The sequence below is a fragment of the Lepidochelys olivacea genome (genome assembly GCF_965140295.1).
Source record: "Lepidochelys olivacea isolate rLepOli2 genome assembly, chromosome: 15".
NCBI classification, from domain to species: domain Eukaryota; kingdom Metazoa; phylum Chordata; order Testudines; family Cheloniidae; genus Lepidochelys; species Lepidochelys olivacea.
In genome coordinates this window covers 3,711,475-3,732,212 of record NC_140425.1, presented here as the reverse complement: position 1 = coordinate 3,732,212, position 20,738 = coordinate 3,711,475, and the positions used below count along the sequence as shown (strand labels likewise).

General features: G+C 47.6%; 1 protein-coding gene across 5 annotated transcripts in view; it reads left to right on the top strand.

Annotated features, from left to right (window-relative positions):
* Positions 1-659: 659 nt before the first annotated feature.
* The window catches only part of NF2 (NF2, moesin-ezrin-radixin like (MERLIN) tumor suppressor), a 94,481-nt gene continuing 74,402 nt past the window's right edge, over positions 660-20,738 (top strand). For 2 of the 5 annotated variants that reach the window (XM_084648987.1, XM_084648986.1), the window contains exon 1: positions 660-1,256. In XM_084648987.1, coding sequence (XP_084505113.1) covers positions 1,143-1,256 — 114 coding nt within the window. In that variant the 5' untranslated portion in view covers positions 660-1,142. Of the gene's footprint in view, positions 1,257-1,365; positions 1,503-20,738 lie in introns of those variants that run through there. The other 3 variants (XM_084648985.1, XM_084648984.1, XM_084648988.1) reach the window with 2 other exon arrangements.

The window sequence follows — 20,738 nt, the reverse complement described above, 5'->3', positions numbered from 1 at the left end:
TTGAGCATGAGCTTTCGTGAGCTGCAGCTCACTTCATCGGATGCATGCCGTGGAAAATGCAGAAGACATTATATACGTTCTATATTCTAGAACATCTTGGTGTTATAATATATAACATCAGTTAAGCCTGCAGCCCGTGGGTCAGACCTGGGTCGGGGTCTGCAGCAGGCTCGCGGGTCTGGCTCAGAGGGGCAAGGTTCTGGAGTCCCAGGCTAGCAGGGAAGGGGGTTAGAAGTCGTCTCCGCACATGGGGGAGCAGGTCCCCAGGGGTTTCCTGTGATCCGACCCCTCCCCCCCCCGACAGTTGTTCCCGCCCCCCGGCCCCGCCCACGTGGCGCTGCGGCGACGTGTCCTGCCGGTTCACTGTCACGGACGGCACCGCAGGGCTGAGCAGGGTTAGGGCCACCACTAGGGGGAGCCAGAGCCCGTGCTTCGCCTTCCCGCCAGGGGCCTGCCGCGGTCTCTCAATCAATCCTGCTGGGAAGGCGGGACCCTAGGGGAACCAAGGGCTAGCGCAGGGCAGCGCCAACAGCCAGTCAAAGTCTAGATAGCTCCGCCGTCGAGGAGGGCGGAAGGTCCTATTGGCTGCGATGCCCCCCCAGGAGGCGGGAGGAAGGGCTCTGTCCCGCTGCTGGCCAATGGCGGAGAGCGGTGGGGTTAGGGTGTGCCCGCTGAGGCGAGCGGCGCTGTGTGAGGCAGGGAGCGCGGGTTGCTGCCCGGCTCGGCTTCTCGCCGCCCCCGCCCGGGCCTGATCCCGATCCCGATCCCGATCCCGCAGCGGCCGCCGGAGCTGGGAGGCCGCCTGCGCCGCGCGCCGGGGCCCCGACTTCCCCAGGCCCGGTCCCCTTCCGCCCCCCCGTCCCGGGCCCGGTCCCCTTCCGCCGGCCGCCCAGCTCTCGGGGCAGCCGCGCTGGGGCGAGCTGAGGCCCGGAGTCAGGCTTATGCTACGCCCCTGCCCCCGCTCGCCTCGCGCTGCCCCCCGCTGCCGGCCGCGGGGGCTGGCGGACCTGCTCGGGCCTTGGGTTGCGGCCGGCCCCGGCTCGGCCCCCCGGCTGGCCTGCTGAGCCTGCCGTAGGGGCCTGGGGCTGCTGGGCAGCGGGGGGGGGTCCTGCCCTGGGGGCCGAACTCCCCAGCGCCTCGCCATGGCCGGCGCCATCGCCTCTCGGATGAGCTTCAGCTCCCTGAAGAGGAAACAGCCCAAAACCTTCACCGTGCGGATTGTGACCATGGACGCCGAGATGGAGTTCAGCTGCGAGGTACCCGCCCGCCGCGAGCCGGGGGCAGCGGGGTTTACGCCGCGCCTCCCGCCCCGGTCCCCGCCCGCCGCCAGCGGGATCCCTGGGCCGGCGCCGGGAGCCCGCTGCTGGGGTGGAGCGTGGCCGCGGCTGGGCAGCGCACGGCCCCCCCGTGCCACGCGGTGGTTTGGGGCAGGCCCTGGAGATGAACGCCGTGACCACTTGACTGCAGGGGGCATGGAGGGAGGCGAAACGGAGCTACCCAAGGTGGAGTTTGATCGGGATGCCGGGCTAGCACACCCCTGTGAAAAGCTGTGTGTGAACTTTATTGAACAGAAAGGGGCTTGATATCATCTAAAGCATAGTACTTCCAGCACCACAAACGGCCAGTTGCAGCCTGTTGGGGCTCAGGCTCATTGGTAAATCACAGAAGAGTGCTCCCCACTGAATCCACTTTCTGGTGCCCCCCCCCCCCGATTTTCCTGTCTACCAGTGGTGGGGAGCTGCTAGCTAAATACAGATCCTCCAGAGTTTCTCTGGAGAGATGAAGGTGTTTGTAGCCAAAGATGGAACATGCAGGGTTTCAATTTGAATGTCCTTGGATCTACTCACGGCCACCTGCATCTGTTTTGTTTAGGAAGCCCTGTTCCTAAATGGTGCTGTTTTTCATTTGCCTGCATTGTACAGGCACTGGAAGACTACAGGGAGGCCCTCTAGGAATCCATTGTTAATCTAGCATCGAAGTGTAATGTCTTACGCAAAAGATGTGTTGGGATAGAAACTGTATGCATATAAGTATCAGAGGGGTAGCCTTGTTAGTCTGGATCTGTAAAAGCACTTGTGTCTCAGTGCAGGAGGTTCCTTGGTGCTGTGCTGTGATATAACAGAGGGGATGCAGTCATGTCTCAGTGCCCGCGGTTCTGGGTGCTGTGATATAGCTGAGGGGATGCAGTCATGTCTTGTGGGAGGTTCCAGGGTCCTGCACTATAATATAGAAGAGGGGAAGTCATGTCTTTGCACAGAAGGTTCCTCGATGCAATTCTCTTGTGAGTCCCAACCGCTACTGGAATATGGTACAACACATCCTTGAGCAAAGGAATTGGGGGTGGGGTCAAAAATAATTCCTCTGATTATATTGCAGAACAACAGTCGGCTCTGGGTCGCCCCCTATTATGCTGTTAAATTAGGTACTTTATTCTCCTCTAGCCCCTAAAGAAGAATAGCTTGCAGGTACTCTGTGTAGAATAGGTAAGCAGAAAGCGGTGAACAAATAACTCTTTCATTTACATGAGGTTTTTGGATGACTTGAAATATCTTTTGGGGACTCTAAAGGATAAACTTTGAATGAGTGCTCTAGTATCCATATGCATTTGGCCTTTCATCCCCTTCATTATCACCCCAGCAACATCACTACTTTAGCCTGCTCCAGAAGTGTTTTCTTTGATATGAAAATGCAAATGATTATCTGCTTTGATCTTACTAGCTAGCAGACAGCAAATTCCAGAGATCACATTTTGCAAAGCCCATAGCAGACCTAGTGATTTGCCATTGTAAGTTGGCACTACAGCTGTGTGGTGCTAGCAGTCTGCATGATGCAGTTCCAAACAGAAGCAGGATGAAGTATCCAAGGGGGTGCGGGGAGGGCAGTAAAAGAGACCAACCATAGGCTGTGACCTTTCTTGAGTGTCTTCACAACATGATGGAGCCCTGATCCTGAGTCAGGCCTGTGGGCATTAGTGCAGTATAAATAACCTGTTCCTAGGCAAAACATGTCACTAAACTGGAGTCCTAAGAATGTACAGTATCCAGGCACTTGCTATCTGGAGAATGATGCAAACAATGTGAGCGAGGATTTGGAGGGGTCCATCAGATTATTCCAGAGGCATTGCTCTGATGAGAAGTCTCCACCTGCAACTACTGGAAGGGGTGGCTGCTGAGATTCCTGGCAGGTGGTTGTCTCCAGACTTGGTTTGGGCCTCCATCTGTTTTATTAGTTGACCGCTAGAAGGTGTATAATTACACTTGAAGGCAGCAGTTCTGCGGAAAAGGACCTAGGGGTGACAGTGGACGAGAAGTTGGATATGAGTCAGCAGTGTGCCCTTGTTGCCAAGAAGGCCAATGGCATTTTGGGATGTATAAGTAGGGGCATAGCGAGCAGATCGAGGGACGTGATCGTTCCCCTCTATTTGACATTGGTGAGGCCTCATCTGGAGTACTGTGTCCAGTTTTGGGCCCCACACTTCAAGAAGGATGTGGATAAATTGGAGAGAGTCCAGCGAAGGGCAACAAAAATGATTAGGGGACTGGAACACATGAGTTATGAGGAGAGGCTGAGGGAGCTGGGATTGTTTAGCCTGCAGAAGAGAAGAATGAGGGGGGATTTGATAGCTGCTTTCAACTACCTGAAAGGGGGTTCCAAAGAGGATGGCTCTAGACTGTTCTCAATGGTAGCAGATGACAGAACGAGGACTAATGGTCTCAAGTTGCAGTGGGGGAGGTTTAGATTGGATATTAGGAAAAACTTTTTCACTAAGAGGGTGGTGAAACACTGGAATGCGTTACCTAGGGAGGTGGTAGAATCTCCTTCCTTAGAGGTTTTTAAGGTCAGGCTTGACAAAGCCCTGGCTGGGATGATTTAACTGGGAATTGGTCCTGCTTTGAGCAGGGGGTTGGACTAGATGACCTTCTGGGGTCCCTTCCAACCCTGACATTCTATGATTCTATGATTCCTCATCATACTCACGTCAGGTTGTTGCTGTGTACTGGGGCCACTCTGCTGCTCGCTCTCCCTAGGTACTCCTAGCACACTGTCTCTAGTTTGAGTGCTTTTCTTATTCTTCGAGGCAATTATAATTAAGGCTATGATTTAGTCATGGAATCTGTGACTTCCAGCAACCTCCATGACTTCAGCCTGCGATGGTTGGGAGCTGCAGGGTCCCCCGCTGCCCCCAGAGCTCCAAGCTGCCACAGGCAGGAGGGTACCCCACAACTCCTGGCTGCCATGGGGTACCCCTGAACCCCCGAGCTCCCAGTTGGTGGTGGGGAACCCTGAGCTCCTGGCTGCCATGGGCCCTCGGAGCTGCAGACGGCAGAGGTATCCCACAGACCCCAGTTGCTGCAGGCTGTGCAGCTGCCTGCTTCAGGTGGTATGGGGACCCACAGATCCCTATTTTTTCATGGATCGTTTTAGTAAAAGTCGTGGACAGGTCATGGCTTCTGTGAATTTTTCCTTTTTGTCCATGACTTTTACTAAAAATATCTGTGACAAAATCTTAGCCTTAATTATAATATACTGCCTTGGGGGACACTATCTGCGATCCTCCTCAGTCTGAGCCATTGAGAGAGGAAAGACACTGCTTAAAAACTCTCTTGTTTTTTTTTTTTTTTTAAACCCCATCTCCTGTTTAACTCAAATATTGATAAACAGTAAGAAAGAAAAAAATTGTTAAAAATTCAACTCTTCTCCTCCTTCAGTTAAGGTCTGAGAAAGCTTTGTGTGTTCTCTGGTCCTCCACGAAGACCTTCAGAAAAGGGAAGAGAAGACTTGAGATTACTTATTTCTAAGAAATAGTAGCTCCCCTAGTTAAAAAAGGCCACTTTTCAGGCCTTTATGCCCACCCTGAACAGAGAGGGTATAAACCCATTTTTTCCCCCTATTTGTGAGTCACCTTTAAGAATAAGGAAAGTTAATATCCAACACCCGTGCCTTGGCCTAATTTAACTACAAACAATTGAATGGTTTCTCTCCATATGTTCTTAAATAAATATATCATGTTTCAGCTAAGATCAAGCATGGAAAACTTGAGCCCCAAACGAGAGTTTTTCAGTAAGGGGGGACAAAAAGAGGTGGTTTTTTTTGTGGTGGTTTTTTTTTTGTTTGTTTCAGAACAGTCTTTTAATAGGCTTCATAAATCCAGAGAATTGAATGCAGGAATTCCTTCACCACTTCAAATACAATACCAATGGAATGGGTTACCTAGAGAGGTGGTGGAATCTCCATCCTTAGAGGTTTTTAAGGCTTGGCTTGACAAAGCCTTGGCTGGGATGATTTAGTTGGTGTTGGTCCTGCTTTGAGCAGGGGATTGGACTAGATGACCTCCTGAGGTCTTTTCAAACCCTAATATTTTATGATTCACATTTCTTGCAGTGAAAAAAGGACAATATAAACAAACATTTTCAAGAACCTATGGTGGAAAGTTTTAGCAAGTCTTAGTTCTGAGGGTTGTTACATTATACAGTGAAAATACCTTTTTTCTGAAGATTGAATTTACGAGTCACTTGTGTCTCTTTAGATATACCAAAGGCTGCCACGCATTTCGCCCCTCCCTTGCTATACACTAAAGGAACAGAACTTTGTAACTCGTTTATTGTGCACTTGCTACTGAGCAACCAGTGAATTGGCTTTTGTAGAGCTTGAGTTATACTGGCTGGTGTAGTTTAAATCTAACACATCTAACAGCTCCTAGAATGACTGATCAAATGCTGCCTGTGACAATGATAAACAAAGCCTTCAAATCTTGTATGGCTTATTGGGCCTCTCTACTAGCTGAAAATTGTTCAAGAAGATGTGTAGGCTAAAGGGATTTTATTACGGCTTTCTCTTCCTTTTCCATCTGTTGTTTCTTCAGTATTTCCATTTTCTAGCTCATAATAGTTCATAAACACTGTTTTTTCTTTGTGGTTGATATTTAACCCTCATGAGCCTAACTCATTATATTGCTGTGTTTTCTAATGATCCGGTGGACTTCTAAATTGGGCATGGGATAATAGGAAGCTGACATTACCCTCCATTTAAAAAACCGCAACCTTTTTACAAGTAGTTTAAAAAAAGAGTCATGGGTCTGCTGTAACTCCGTTGACTCCAACGCAATTATGCCAGGGTGAGTTTGGCCTTGTATGTTTTTATCATTTGTAAAATGTCATTTAATGGCCCTGGAGAATGAAATCCACAATCCCCAGAAGAGGTAGAGCTAATAGACCATAGCAATGCAAACTTTCCTCAACAGTATTTCTCAAACTTGCTTTGGAGGACACCTCTTTCCCCTCCGGGACAAAGAGGGAGTTGTCTTCTTGTCTCCCTGTAAAAATGTCAGTTAATAACCTATGTAGTGGCTTTCTATAGTGTGAAAACTTGTCACTTCCTATAGGCTGTGGATGATGATAACAATGTGGGTTGGATTTGAACTGGCAAGTCTTGCGTCTTCAAATGACTCCTCAGGGACGCTTCTGCTAAAGAAGCCCTATTTTTATCATTGCAGATAAACTTCCACAGCCTCTCCTGAAACCACACAAAGAAACTGACAAGAATTGTCAGTGCTGTTATAAAAGCAGGACCTGCGGGAACTCGGCTGCAATCCTTTGCTGCTGTTGTTGGGGAGCCCTATCTTTGTGGGGAAGGAACAAGTGAAGGGAGCTGACTTGTGGCCTGGTGGCACAAGAGCTTGCGTTCCACCATCATCCCTTGTCTTCCAGGCTAGAAGCAATGTTGGAGGGATTATGTTTAGCTGCAGGGGATTTGATAACTACCCACCAGCCAAAAGCAGTCTGCTGCAATTTGAGTCTTTGATGTGGATCCTGGAATGAACCCTGAAAAGATTGTTGGGACATGGGGTGAAAGAATGATATGCAGCTACTAACTGCCACATGGTTGTCCTGGAAACCCATCCACATGCAGAGCTGTAATGAAGAGTCTGTCTTCGGGTTGGAAGGATGGTCACACCCCAAAGCAGCAAGACTTTGTGGTGAGGGAATGAAACTGCCAGTGCAGTGGCTTCCTAGAGATTTGTTCTCATGGGAGAAATGTAGGGTGCAGATTTATTCTTACTCTTCCCATTCACTTGTCCCATTCACTTGCTTACATGCTTTGTATTGTTTCTGGGAAATGAACTTCAACAAACTTAACTCTTATTTTAAAAGGTCTTTTTTGTGGGAATAATATATTTCTTTGCTTTTCTCTAGCGCATTTAATCCAAAAATCTCAAAGCCTTTAAATGTAAATGAATTAAGTGCCTCTGACCCCTGTGGGTGTGACATTCCCCAAGGTACAATCTGTACTGTTGACCGTTGGTGTCCCCTTAAGTCTCTAGCCTGGGGTGCCTTTTACACTGCTTTGTTGTCAGAACAGCCACTCCTGACTTACTTCCACAGCCTTCAGCGTGCAAATTCACTCCCAGCAAAATACATGAGCGTGCTGAGGAATCACTAATGAATTACATACAGGGTGGCACCTGCAGATTCTTACTCCCAACCTTGTCAACCAGAAATGTGTGTCTTGTGCTGCTCAGTACCTTTCTGAACAGTACAAGCTCATAGAATTTGAGCCCATCACTTCATCAAAGGAAAATGATATATGCACCAATAATATATGCAAATAGCGTTTCCCACATACTCTAATCCAAACATACTGGATAAAATAAAACAATAAGATAAGTTTATTAACTACAGGGAGATGGATTTTAAGAGATTACAAGTGATGATGCATAAAAGTCAGGATTGGTTACAAAAGAAATAAGAGTAATATGCAAGCTAATATTTAACAAGCTAAATGAACTTAAAAGCAAAGGTTTGTCTTGCTATACACTGTAGTAAATTTTACAGGCTGGGTCTCCTTCCAGCCTGGGACCACTTCTCCTTACTTCAGTTTTTTCAGAGTAGTTAATAATATGAGCAGAGAGAAGGGAGGAGGAGATGTGAAGTCCTCTCCCTTTATAACTTAATTTCTTGTGCTAGAAACATCCTTGCTGAGTCATGGTGATGCAGGTCATGCAGGACATGAAGTTTGAATGGTCCCTATTGCTGAAGAATGGCTGCTTAAGCCGTGACAGCTCTGGGATGCTAACGTGTCTTTGTCTCTGAACACTTGTTTGAGCCTGCTTTTCTTAAACTTGGAGCATGTTACAGCAATGATACGAAGTAGAATCTTGTAACTCCACATACAATGTTGATGCATGTATTTTACCAGAGCAATAATGTTCAGCAGATTGACTTTTCAAATGATACCTCACAGGGCATACTTTTTATAATTTTTTGTATAAGGCTCTCTCATGGGCTCCTCCTCTCATTTTATACTAAACCTCATAGAGCACTAGTTTTGGTTTCTTTAAATAAATTCTGTTTTAAATCTGCCCCATAGCAATTCCCAGATGTATATTTTCGGAGATTAAACCTCCTCTAAATGAAACCCAAATCTGTAATAATTCTTAGAAATGGAAGCTTAATGTCTTTTACACTATAAAACTTAATAAATACAGTTGGGGTTTTATTTTAAAGCTTTTAATTTGTTTAGGGAAATATTAAAGGCACAAACCCACCCTCTCTCCCTGCTTTCTACTTTCATTATGGCCATTGAAGTGTGAAGTTTAATTAATCAGCAGCATATTAAGGATGGAGACCTAGGGCTGGTTTACACTAGAAAATCAGATCAACCCAGTGTTAGAGAGCTTATTCCTTCACTCTCCCACTTCCCTGGTCCTTCTTGCATGAACAGAGAGCAACAATACCCGAAGTCCGAAGATGCAAACAATTCAATGTTTATTGGGGTGAACTTCCAGCAAGCTTAAATACAAGTTCCTTTTTCCTTATTTTCGAATCCCAATTTACTTCCTGTTTGCCCCTAATTTATATAGTAATAATCTTAGCTATACCTTAACCAATCGTTCTACTAAAAAGAAAAGGAGTACTTGTGGCACCTTAGAGACTAACAAGTATTCCTTTTCTTTTTGCGAATACAGACTAACACGGCTGTTACTCTGAAACCAATCATTCTACTGAAATTTAACTAACCAATCCTAACATATTGTAACATGATTAGCTAACCAATTATATCCCACCACCTTAATTAGATTACACCCAGCAAAATTAATTATACAGCAGACAGAAACAATCACAGAACCAGACAGAGATTATATAGACAAACAATAGCAAAGTGGGAACTATAATGACAAAACAATACAGAAGTGAGGCTTTCACATCCCAGCTATTGATAAGTGAGTTCTTGCCAGACAGGATGCTATCAAACTAAGTTTCCTTTTACATCTTCTAGGCACTTCCCTTTCTCTGGAGGTGATAGGAATACAATCCTGTCCTGATAGTGCCTGACCGCCCAATAGCACCTTATTTCAATGTGACTAGTTTGGAATGTGAGGATGTGACTGTTCGCTTCCTAGCTTATGGCTGCCTCTGCTGCTTAGCCAAAGGCCTTAGCCTAAGAACAGGGCCTCAAACTGTCACAGTAAGAGAAGGCCCTTACACCAGCAGACAGTGATTTTGATTCTTTCTTTTATACCTCTAACTAGCCAAGTAATAAGAGTACCCCTAAATTCTTAAAGTACAGGCCTTTACAGACAGGCCTGAATATCTATATCCTAACACCCAGCTATGTCGCTCAGGGTGTGAAAAATCTGCACCCTGAGTTTGTAGTTAAGCCAGCTTAAACCCCCTTGTAGAGAGCACTAGGTTGATGGAAGCGTTCTTCTGTCGACCTAGCTATTGCCTCTCGGGGAGGTGGATTTACTATAGTGATGGGAGAACCCCTCCTGTCGCTGTAGTAAGTGTCTACACTGAAGTGCTACCGCAGTGCAGCTGCAGTGGTTTAAATGTGGACATACCCTACTTGCATATCTTGTAATATCACTGCATTATGGAAAAGCTGGGTTTGCCCCACCTCCCTGAGAACTAGACCACAGATGTTTTATAATACAGCCAGCAGGCTTTGTAGGGGTAACCTGCTTGGAGATCAACATAGTCCTTCTTTCAGCAAGATTGTCTTATTTAAATGTTCCAGTACAGTTAGCACTTTGTCGTGATTAAGGTTAAGATTTTGTCACGGTTATTTTTAGTAAAAGTTACGGACAGGTTGCAGGTCTGTGACTTTTACTAAAAATAATGGGGAAGGGGCTGACGGGGAGAGGGCTGAAGCCTGAGCCTCGCGGAGTGGGGTAGAGAGTTCAAGCTCTGCTGTGGGAGAAGGGAGTCTCCCTTCTGCAGCAGCTGACTGCTCCGGCACCGGTGCTGCAACCCCAATGGCTCAGAGCTCTGGGGTTCCCCTGCTGTCCTCAGTAGCTGAGCACTCTGGCTCCCCCCACCGCCCATGGTGGCTCAGAGCTCCAGGGTCCTCACTGGCTGATACCTCCAGCCCCGCTACCATGGGGCTGAAGTGGGAAATGTCACAGAGGTCTCTGAAAGTCACGGAATCCATCACATCCATGACATCTTATCCTTAAAAGTCATGATGTAAGATGTTAAAGTAATCTAGCAAAGGTAATGCGGTTCTGTCAGTAGGTGAGACTCCCAGATGAGATACTGTAATATCCCTGATTTCTGCTGCTGTATCTGAACTCCTGTCCCTGCATGCCATTGTGAGATGATCAAATTCATTTAGGAAGGAAATTGCATCTTTCCATGCTTTTTGGGGGGTGTTCTTTCTCCCCATGAATTAAGGACAGCTTGGTCTCCTGATCCCCTCTGATTTTGTCGCTGGCCTGGGACCCAATTTGTTTTGCTCTTCACTTGTGTGTCTCCTTCCCTGTCCCACTCTCTCCTTTTCTCTGCAGAGTTATCTATTTGTGTCACTACTTCCACATCTGTCCTTCCAGTAGGGTGGGCTCTCCATTCAACCATTTCTGTAAGGCCTGGGATCTTGGACCCAAAACTCTTCTTCGCTTCTTATTCTGTGGAGATTTAGCTGCTGCCTCAGCTGGTTCTCTTAATAGAATCATCGAATCATAGAATATCAGGGTTGGAAGGGACCTCAGGAGGTCATCTAGTCCAACTCCCTGCTCAAAGCAGGACCAATCCCCAACTAAATCATCCCAGTCAGGGCTTTGACAGCAGGAGCTTTATGGGTCTTGTATTAAAAGTGAACTGAAAAGCTTTGCAACCAATACAGAGAAATAATTTAAGCTCCCAAACCAACAAGATGCAAGTTTAGACTAAACATATTTGTCAGTCTAAACTTGCATCTTGTTGCTGGTCTGGGGCTTAAACTAATTCTTTATTGCTTGGAAAGCTGTTCAGTTGACTTTTAAATAGACAGGGCCCAATGCTGGCACTGTATGGTATAGTATTTGTCATAAGATTCCTTAGCAGGATGTTAAGAGCTACTTAGCTGAGCCATGACACCTATGTTTCAACCCAGGAGTAAACCAGGGTTCTCTTTCTGGCAATCTGTAGGGCCAAATTGACTTCATGGGTGTTGCACAGGAAGGGATGAGGGTGTAAATCAGGGCAGAATTTGGTTCTTAGTGCTAAAAAGTGATGGCAGATGAGTAAATGGGAGATGAGTGAAATTCCCCTTCCTTTGCACAATACTCAAACAAAGTTGTGTACATCCCTCCCCACATGTAGATAAACACCAAATGACAGCAATTTGACAATGGTGTACCAGTACTGTAGTGACAACGAACTCTCTAATGCAGCTGACCTTCAACAAATGGCTGGCAAGTTAACAGCTCGGGGAAAAACGTGTGGTTGTCAGCAGCAGTAAATGTTCTCTTTAAAAAGTAGGAGAGGAAAAACACCAAACCCTTCCCTGACTGCAAAGTGAATTTCAGTGAAGTAGCTGAAATGCCACCTGCCAAATCAGGGTGTGATTGCCCAGTGCTCTTAGGGTATTCGGAGACTGTCTGGGAGGTGGGTGCGATTCGGAAACTGCTGATTTTTTTTTTTTTAAAAAATACAGGAAATGCAGAGGAGAGGCTCCTGTTTTCATTTGAACTTTCTGGTGATACAATGAGGAGATGTGCACACAAAAAAAGAACATAATGCCCATTGAATTCTAGCAGGTTGTGTGATTTGGGAATTAGTTTATCAGATTTCAGAGTAACAGCTGTGTTAGTCTGTATTCGCAAAAAGAAAAGGAGTACTTGTGGCACCTTAGAGACTAACCAATTTATTTGAGCATAAGCTTTCGTGAGCTACAGCACAAAAGCTTATGCTCAAATAAATTGGTTAGTTTATCAGAGACATCTGCCTTGCCTGTGGTATAATTCAGCTCTGCTTCTCCCTTCTTAGAATACTTACAAGTCATTCACATGAGACATTCTGTGGTTTATGTGCCTTCCTTTGTACTGTCCCCTATGAACGGACGGCCCTCTCTGATCCTGTGTGCCCCGTAACCGTCTTCTCCTCCCAATTTTTTCCTCCAAATCCTATCTTTTCTCCCACAGTCCTCGAATTCCTTATAAACCATGACAGTTTCTCTGGATCTGACAGACTGTCTTTATTTTTAAGATAGACATTCTTTTTTGAGTTAGAAATTCATCTATCTGGTTTTGTGTGTGTATTTTTAATACTATATAATGCTCTTGTTTTGCTTGCAGTGGCATCCTACAGGCAGCAGCTGCAGCCTAGGAGATTCAGGGGAGGTCTACGCTACAGCTGGGATCGATGCTCTGAGATCGATCCACTGGCAGTCGATTTAGCAGGTCTAGTGAAGACCCGCCAAATCGACAGCAGATCGCTCTCCTGTCGACCCCTGTACTCTACCCCCGACGAGAGAGTTTCTCCCGTTGACCCCCTGCTGTGTAGACCCTGCAGTAACTTGGCCTAAGGTATGTAGCTGGAGTTGCGTAGTGTAGGTTGACTTACCATGGTAGTGTAGACATAGCCTCGGTCTGAGCAATGTGGACAAGGAAACGATTTTACTGATGGCTTATCTTGCTTCCAGAAAGCACTGCACCACAACTAACCAACAGCATTCCTCCAACAGCTGTCTATCCTATTATTATTTGTATTATTGTAGTGCCTAGGATTTCCAGGTGTGGGCCAGGCCCCCATTGTGCTAGGCGCTGTACAGACACAGAGCAAAAAGACTGTCCCTGCCCCAAAGAGCTTACAATCAAAGGATAAGACAAGGCATACCAGATGTCTTAGTAATCTAAGTTCTGTTACACAGTGTGTAACAATGTCTGATTGTTTCTTTGTGCTCCCCAGTCTGTCTGTCTGTATCTGTATTAATATTACAATATGTGTAAATGCCCAATCCGCTTTCAAAATGCACAATATGAATAATACAGAGGAGCAAAAACTTTTTGTGGCTACAGTGCAACATAAAACTGCAACAGTGCCTTTACTGCGTAGTACCATAAATGCTGGGGAATGAATTGCAGAGACCCTATGAAGTTAAGAGTGTTCCACTCATAGGGTTGTCTACACTACAAAATTAGGCTGAATTTATAAAAGTCGAATTTTTAGAAAGCGATTTTATACAGTCGATTGTGTGTGTTCCCACTTAAGATCATTAAATCGGCGCAGTGCGTCCACAGTACTGAGGCTAGCGTCGACTTCCGGAGCCTTGCACTGTGGGTAGCTATCCCACAGTTCCTGCAGTCTCCGCCGCCCATTGGAATTTTGGGTTGAGATCCCAGTGCCTGACGAGGCAAAAAACATTGTTGCGGGTGGTTCTGGGTACATGTTGTCAGGCCCCTCCTCCCTCCCTCCGTGAAAGCAACGGCAGACAATCGTTTCGTGCCTTTTTCATGGGTTACCCGTGCCGACACCATACCACGGCAAGCATGGACCCCGCTCAGCTCACTGTCACCATATGTCCCTGGGTGCTGGCAGACGTGGGACTGCATTGCTACACAGCAGGAGCTCATAACTGGTAGCCATCCTCGTCATCTCCTGGGTGCTCTGGCCAGCCTTGGTCAGGTTGGTTGGGGTGCCTGAGCAGACATGGGTGCTCCTGGTAGATCTCAGTGAGGTCTGTCAGGGGTGTCTGCACATAAATGGGGGTGAGTCAGGTCATTCTCTTCTTTAAGTTTTGTCTAATGGAGATTCAGTCCTGCCTGGAATATTGGCAGAGGGATAGCTCAGTGGTTTGAGCATTGGCCTGCTAAACCCCAGGTTGTGAGTTCAATCCTTGAGGGGGCCATTCTGCTTCAGGCTGCTCTCCCAGCCAGCAGCACCATCTGCTGCCAGCCAACCCCTCCCTCCCGCCGTGAAAGCAACGGCCAACAATTGTTTTGCGCCTTTTTCCGTGTGGGTGCCATATTGCTGTCAGCACTGTCATCCACCCGCCACTTCCGCTGCCACTCTGCTCTCCTGCTCACGCCATACCATGGCAAGCATGGAGCCCGCTCAGATCACAGTGGCAGTTGTGACCACTCTAAACACCATGCTCATTATCATGCAGTATATGCAGAACCAGAACCTGCAAAAGCAGGTGAGGAGGCGACGGCAGCGCGGTGAGGAGAGTGATGAGGACATGAACACAGACTTCTCTCAAAGTACGGGCCCTGGCAGTCTGGCCATCCTGGTGGCAATGGGGCAGGCTCATGCCATGGAACGCCGATTCTGGGCCCAGGAAACAAGCACAGACTGGTGGGACCACATAGTGTTGCAGGTCTGGGATGATTCCCAGTGGCCGCAAACTTTCATATGCGTAAGGCACTTTCATGGAACTTTGTGACTTGCTTTCCCCTCCCCTGAAGTGCCAGAATACCAAGAGAAGAGCAGCCCTCACAGTCCACAAGTGAGTGGCGATAGCCCTCTGGAAGCTTGCAACGCCGGACAGCTACCGGTCAGTCAGGAATCAATTTAGAGTGGGCAAATCTACTGTGGCGGCTGCTGTGATGCAAGTAGCCAACGCTATCACTGAGCTGCTGCTATCAAGGGTAGTGACTCCGGGAAATCATAGAATCACAGAATATCAGAGTTGGAAGGGTCCTCAGGAGGTCATGTAGTCCAACCCCCTGCTCAAAGCAGGAACAATCTCCAACTAAATCATCCCAGCCAGGGCTTTGTAAAGCCTGACCTTAAAAACTTCTAAGGAAGGAGATTCCACCACCTCCCTAGGTAACGCATTCCAGTGTTTCACCACCCTCCTAGTGAAAAAGTTTTTCCTAATATCCAACCTAAACCTCCCCCACTGCAACTTGAGACCATTAGTCCTCGTTCTGTTATATGCTACCACTGAGAACAGCCTAGATCCATCCTCTTTGGAACCCCCTTTCAGGTAGTTGAAAGCAGCTATCAAATCCCCCCTCATTCTTCTCTTCCCCAGACTAAACAATCCCAGTTCCCTCAGCCTCTCCTCATAAGTCATGTGTTCCAGTCCCCTAATCATTTTTGTTGCCCTCTGCTGGACGTTTTCCAATTTTTCCACATCCTTCTTGTAGTGTGGGGTCCAAAACTGGATACAGAACTCCAGATGAGGCCTTACCACTGTCAAATAGAGGGGAACGATCACATCCCTCAATCTGCTGGCAATGCCCCTACTTATACATCCCAAAATGCCATTGGCCTTCTTGGCAACAAGGGCACACTGTTGACTCATATCGAGCTTCTCGTCCACTGTAACCCCTAGGTCCTTTTCTGCAGAACTGCTGCCTAGCCATTTGGTCCCCAGTCTGTGGCGGTGCATGGGATTCTTCTGTCCTAAGTGCAGGACTCTGCACTTGTCCTTGTTGAACCTCATCAGATTTCTTTTGGCCCAATCTTCTAATTTGTCTAGGTCCCTCTGTATCCTATCCCTACTCTCCAGCGTCTCTATCTCTCCTCCCAGTTTAGTGTCATCTGCAAACTTGCTGAGGGTGCAATCCACACCATCCTCCAGATCATTTATGAAGATATTGAACAAAACCGGCTCGAGGACCGACCCTTGGGGCACTCCACTTGATACCAGCTGCCAACTAGACATGGAGCCATTGATTACTACCTGTTGAGCCCGACAATCTATCCACCTTATAGTCCATTCATCCAGGCCATACTTCTTTAACTTACTGACAAGAATACTGTGGGAGACGTATCAAAAGGTTTGCTAAAGTCAAGGAATAACATGTCCACGGGTTTCCCCTCATCCACAGAGCCAGTTATCTCGTCATAGAAGGCAATTAATTAGTCAGGCATGACTTTTGCCCTTGGTGAATCCATGCTGACTGTTCCTGATCACTTTCCTCTCCTCTAAGTGCTTCAGAATTGATTCCTTGAGGACCTGCTCCATGATTTTTCCAGGGACTGAGGTGAGGCTGACTGGCCTGTAGTTCCCAGGATCATCTTCCTTCCCTTTTTAAAAGATGGGCACTACATAAGCCTTTCACCAGTCATCCGAGACCTCCCCCGATCGTCCTGAGTTTTCAAAGATAATGGCCAATGGCTCTGCAATCACATCCACCAACTCCTTTAGCACTCTCGGATGCAGCGCATCCGGCCCCATGGGCTTGTGCTCGTCCAGCTTTTCTAAATAGTCCCGAACCACTTCTTTCTTCACAGGGGGCTGGTCACCTCCTCCCCATGCTGTGCTGCCCAGTGCAGTAGTCTGGGAGCTGACCTTGTTCGTGAAGACAGGCAAAAAAAGCATTGAATACTTTAGCTTTTTCCACATCCTCTGTCACTAGGTTGCCTCCCTCATTCAGTAAGGGGCCCACACTTTCCTTGGCTTTCTTCTTGTTGCTAGCATACCTGAAGAAACCCTTCTTGTTACTCTTAACATCTCTTGCTAGCTGCAACTCCAGGTGTGATTTGGCCTTCCTGATTTCACTCCTGCATCCCCAAGCAAAATTTTTATACTCTTCCCTGGTCATTTGTCCAATCTTCCAATTCTTGTAAGCTTCTTTTTTGCGTTCAAGATCAGCAAGAATTTCACTGTTAAGCCAAGCTGGTCGCCTGCCATATTTACTGTTCTTTCTACACGTCGGGATGGCTTGTTCCTGCAACTTCAATAAGGATTCTTTAAAATACAGCCAGCTCTCCTGGACTTCTTTCCCCCTCATGTTATTCTCCCAGGGGATCCTGCCCATCAGTTCCCTGAGGGAGTCAAAGTCTGCTTTTCTGAAGTCCAGGGTCCGTATTCTGCTGCTCTCCTTTCTTCCCTGTGTCAGGATCCTGAACTCGACCATCTCATGGTCACTGCCTCCCAGGTTCCCGTCCACTTTTGCTTCTCTTACTAATACTTCCCGGTTTGTGAGCAGCAGGTCAAGAAGAGCTCTGCCCCTTGTTGGTTCCTCCAGCACTTGCACCAGGAAATTGTCCCCTACCCTTTCCAAAAACTTCTTGGATAGTCTGTGCACCGCTGTATTGCTCTCCCAGCAGATATCAGGGTGATTGAAGTCTCTCATAAGAACCAGAGTCTGTGATCTAGTAACTTCCGGTAGTTGCCGGAAGCAAGCTTCTTCCACCTCATCCCCCCTGTTCCAGTGGTCTGTAGCAGACTCCCACCATGACATCACGCTTGTTGCTCATGCTTCTAAATTTAATCCAGAGACACTCAGGTTTTTCTGCAGTTTCATACCGGAGCTCTGAGCAGTTATACTGCTCCCTTACTTACAATGCAACTCCCCCACCTTTTCTGCTCAGCCTGTCCTTCCTGAACAGTTTGTATCCATCCACGACAGTACTCCAGTCATATGAGTTATCCCACCAAGTCTCTGTTATTCCAATCACATCATAATTCCTTGACTGTGCCAGGACTTCTAGTTCTCTCTGCTTGTTTCCCAGGCTTGTTGCATTTGTGTATAGGCACTTGAGATAACTTGCTGTTTGTCCTGCTTTCTTAGTATGAGGCAGGTGCCCTCCCCTTTCGCGTTCTCCTGCTCGTGCTTCCTCCCGGTATCCCACGTCCCCACTTACCTCAGGGCTTTGGTCTCCTTCCCCTGGTGAACCTAGGTTAAAGCCCTCCTCACTAGGTTAGCCAGCCTGCTTCCAAAGATGCTCTTCCCTCTCTTTGTTAGGTGGAGCCCGTCATAGTGCAGGTCATAGTGGATGGCTTTGCTGCAATGGGATTCCCTAACTGTGGTGGAGCTATAGACAGAACGCATATCCCTATCTTGGGACCGGACCACCAAGGCAGCCAGTACATAAATCGAAAGGGCTACTTTTCAATGGTGCGGCAAGCACTGGTGGATCACAAGGGACGTTTCATCAACATCAACATGGGATAGCCAGGAAAGGTGCATGATGCTCACATCTTTAGGAATTCTGGTTGGTGGGAACAGCTGCAGCAAGTGACTTACTTTCCAGACCAGAAAATAACCGTTGGGGATGTTGAAATTGCTATAGTTATCCTTGGGGACCCAGCCTACCCCTTAATGCCATGGCTCATGAAGCCATACGCAGGCAGCCTGGGCAGTAGTCAGGAGCTGGTCAACTGTAGGCTGAGCAAGTGCAGAATGGTGGTAGAATGTGCATTTGGATGTCTAAAAGCGCGCAGGTGCAGTTTACCGGCTCGGTTAGACCTCAGCAAAACCAATATTCCCATCATTATTACTGCTTGCTGTGTGCTCCACAAAATCTGCGCGTCGGAAAAGCTTTGAAAACCAGTTTCATGACTGGCCAGGCTACGGTGTGAAAGTTCTGTTTGTTTCTTGATGAAAACCCGCCCCCTTGGTTCACTCTACTTCCCTGTAAGCCAACCGCCCTTCCCTCCCCTCTTTTGATCACCGCTGGCAGAGGCAATAAAGTCATTGTTGTTTCAAATTCATGCATTCTTTATTAATTCGTCACACAAATAGGGGGATAACTGCCAAGGGGTGGGGGAGGAGGGAAGCACCATGTGGGGTTCAGGAGGAGTGGAGGATGGAAGGACAAGGCCACACTGCACTTCAAAACTTATTGAATGCCAGCTTTCTGTTGTTTGGGCAGTCCTCTGGGGTGGAGTGGTTGGGTGCCTGGAGGGCCCCCCACTGCATTCTTGGGAGTCTGGGTGAGAAGGCTATGGAACTTGGAGAGGAGGGTGGTTGGTTACACAGGGGCTGCAGTGGCAGTCTGTGTTCCTGCTGTCTTTCCTGCATCTCAACCATACGCCAGAGCATATCAGTTTGATCCTTCAGTAGCCTCAGCATTGCATCCTGCCTCCGGTCCTCTCGCTCGTGCCTCCGGTCCTCTCGCTCGTGCCTCCGGTCCTCTCGCTCGTGCCTCCGGTCCTCTCGCTCGTGCCTCCGGTCCTTGCATTCATTTTGTGCTTTCCTGGACTCTGACATTGTCTCCCTCAACGCATTGTGCTTGGCTCTTTCAGCATGGGAGGCCTGCATGAGCTCAGAGAACATTTCATCACGAGTGCGTTTTTTTCCGGCTTCTAATCTTTGATGGCCTCTGGGACGGAGATGACAGGGGGAGTGTTGAAATATTTGCAGCTGCGGGAGGGAAAAAAGGGAGATTTAGTTTTTAAAAAGAGACATTTTAGATAACAATGAGTAGACTCTTTCACGGTGAACCAAGCTGTTAACATTACATAGCACATGTGCTTTCTTTACAAGGTCACGTTTTGCCTCTTATGTCGAGGCCTGCCAGTATGGTGTGAGATCACACACACGCAGGGCCGGCGGGCAACAGAATTCGGCTTGCAGGCAGCCATGGTAAGCCACAGTCTTTTGGCTTCTTTATCCTTCCTAACATGTGGGAATGGTTTCCAACAGCAGCACCCTCATTTCCCATACCAAGCACCCATTGGGTTGGCCCTTTAAAATGGGTTGGCCATTTAAAAGGAGGGGCTGTGGTTTTCTGGTTAACGTGCAGCACAAACCCAACTAACCCCCTCCCCATTCTCTGGGATGATCGCTTCACCCTTCCCCCCCACCGCGTGGCTAACAGCTGGGATGATTTCTGTTCAGCCACAGGCAAACAGCCCAGCAGGAACGGCCACCTCTGAATGCCCCTTAATAAAATTCCCCTGTTTCAACCAGGTGACCATAAATGATATCACTCTCCTGAGGATAACATACAGAGATAAAGAACGGATGTTGCTTGAATGCCAGCAAACACCAGGACCATACGCTGCCATGCTTTCTTATGCAGTGATTCCAGATTACGTGCTGCTGGCCTGCCGTGGTAAAGTGTCCTTCCATGGAGGATGGAATAAGGCTGCCCTCCCCAGAAACCTTTTGCAAAGGCTTTGGGAATACCTCCAGGACAGCTTCATTGAGATGTCCCTGGAGGATTTCCGCTCCATCCCCATACATATTAACAGACTTTTCTAGTAGCTGTACTGGCCTAGAATGTATCCCAAGTCTTCAGGGCAAATTAATCATTAAACACGCTTGCTTTTAAACCGTGTATTATATTTACAAAGGTACACTCACCAGAGCTGCCTTCTCTGCCTTCAAGGTCTGGGAGCCCGGGTTGGGAGGGTATTGGATCCAAGGTGATAAACAGTTCCTGGCTGTCAGGAAGAGCGGTTTCTCCGCTTGCCTGGTGTGCGCTATCTTCAACCTCCCCCTCCTCGTCATCTTCCTTGTCCCCAAAATCCTCATCCCTGTTGTGTGAGACTCCCTCCTTGCAGGAGTCCATGTACAGGGGTGGGGCAGTGGGAGGGGCACTCCCTAGAATTGCATGCCGCTCATCATAGAAGCGGCATGTCTGTGGCTCTGACCCCGAATGGGCATTTGCCTCTTGGGTTTTTTGGTAGGCTTGCCTAAGCTCCTTAAGTTTCACTCAGCACTGCTGCTGGTTTCTGTAATAACCTCTGTCCTTCATACCCTTGGATTTTTTTTTTTTCAAATATTTTCGCATTTTCGTCTTTTGGAACGGAGTTCTGATAGCATGGATTTCGTCGTCTCCTATAGCGATCAG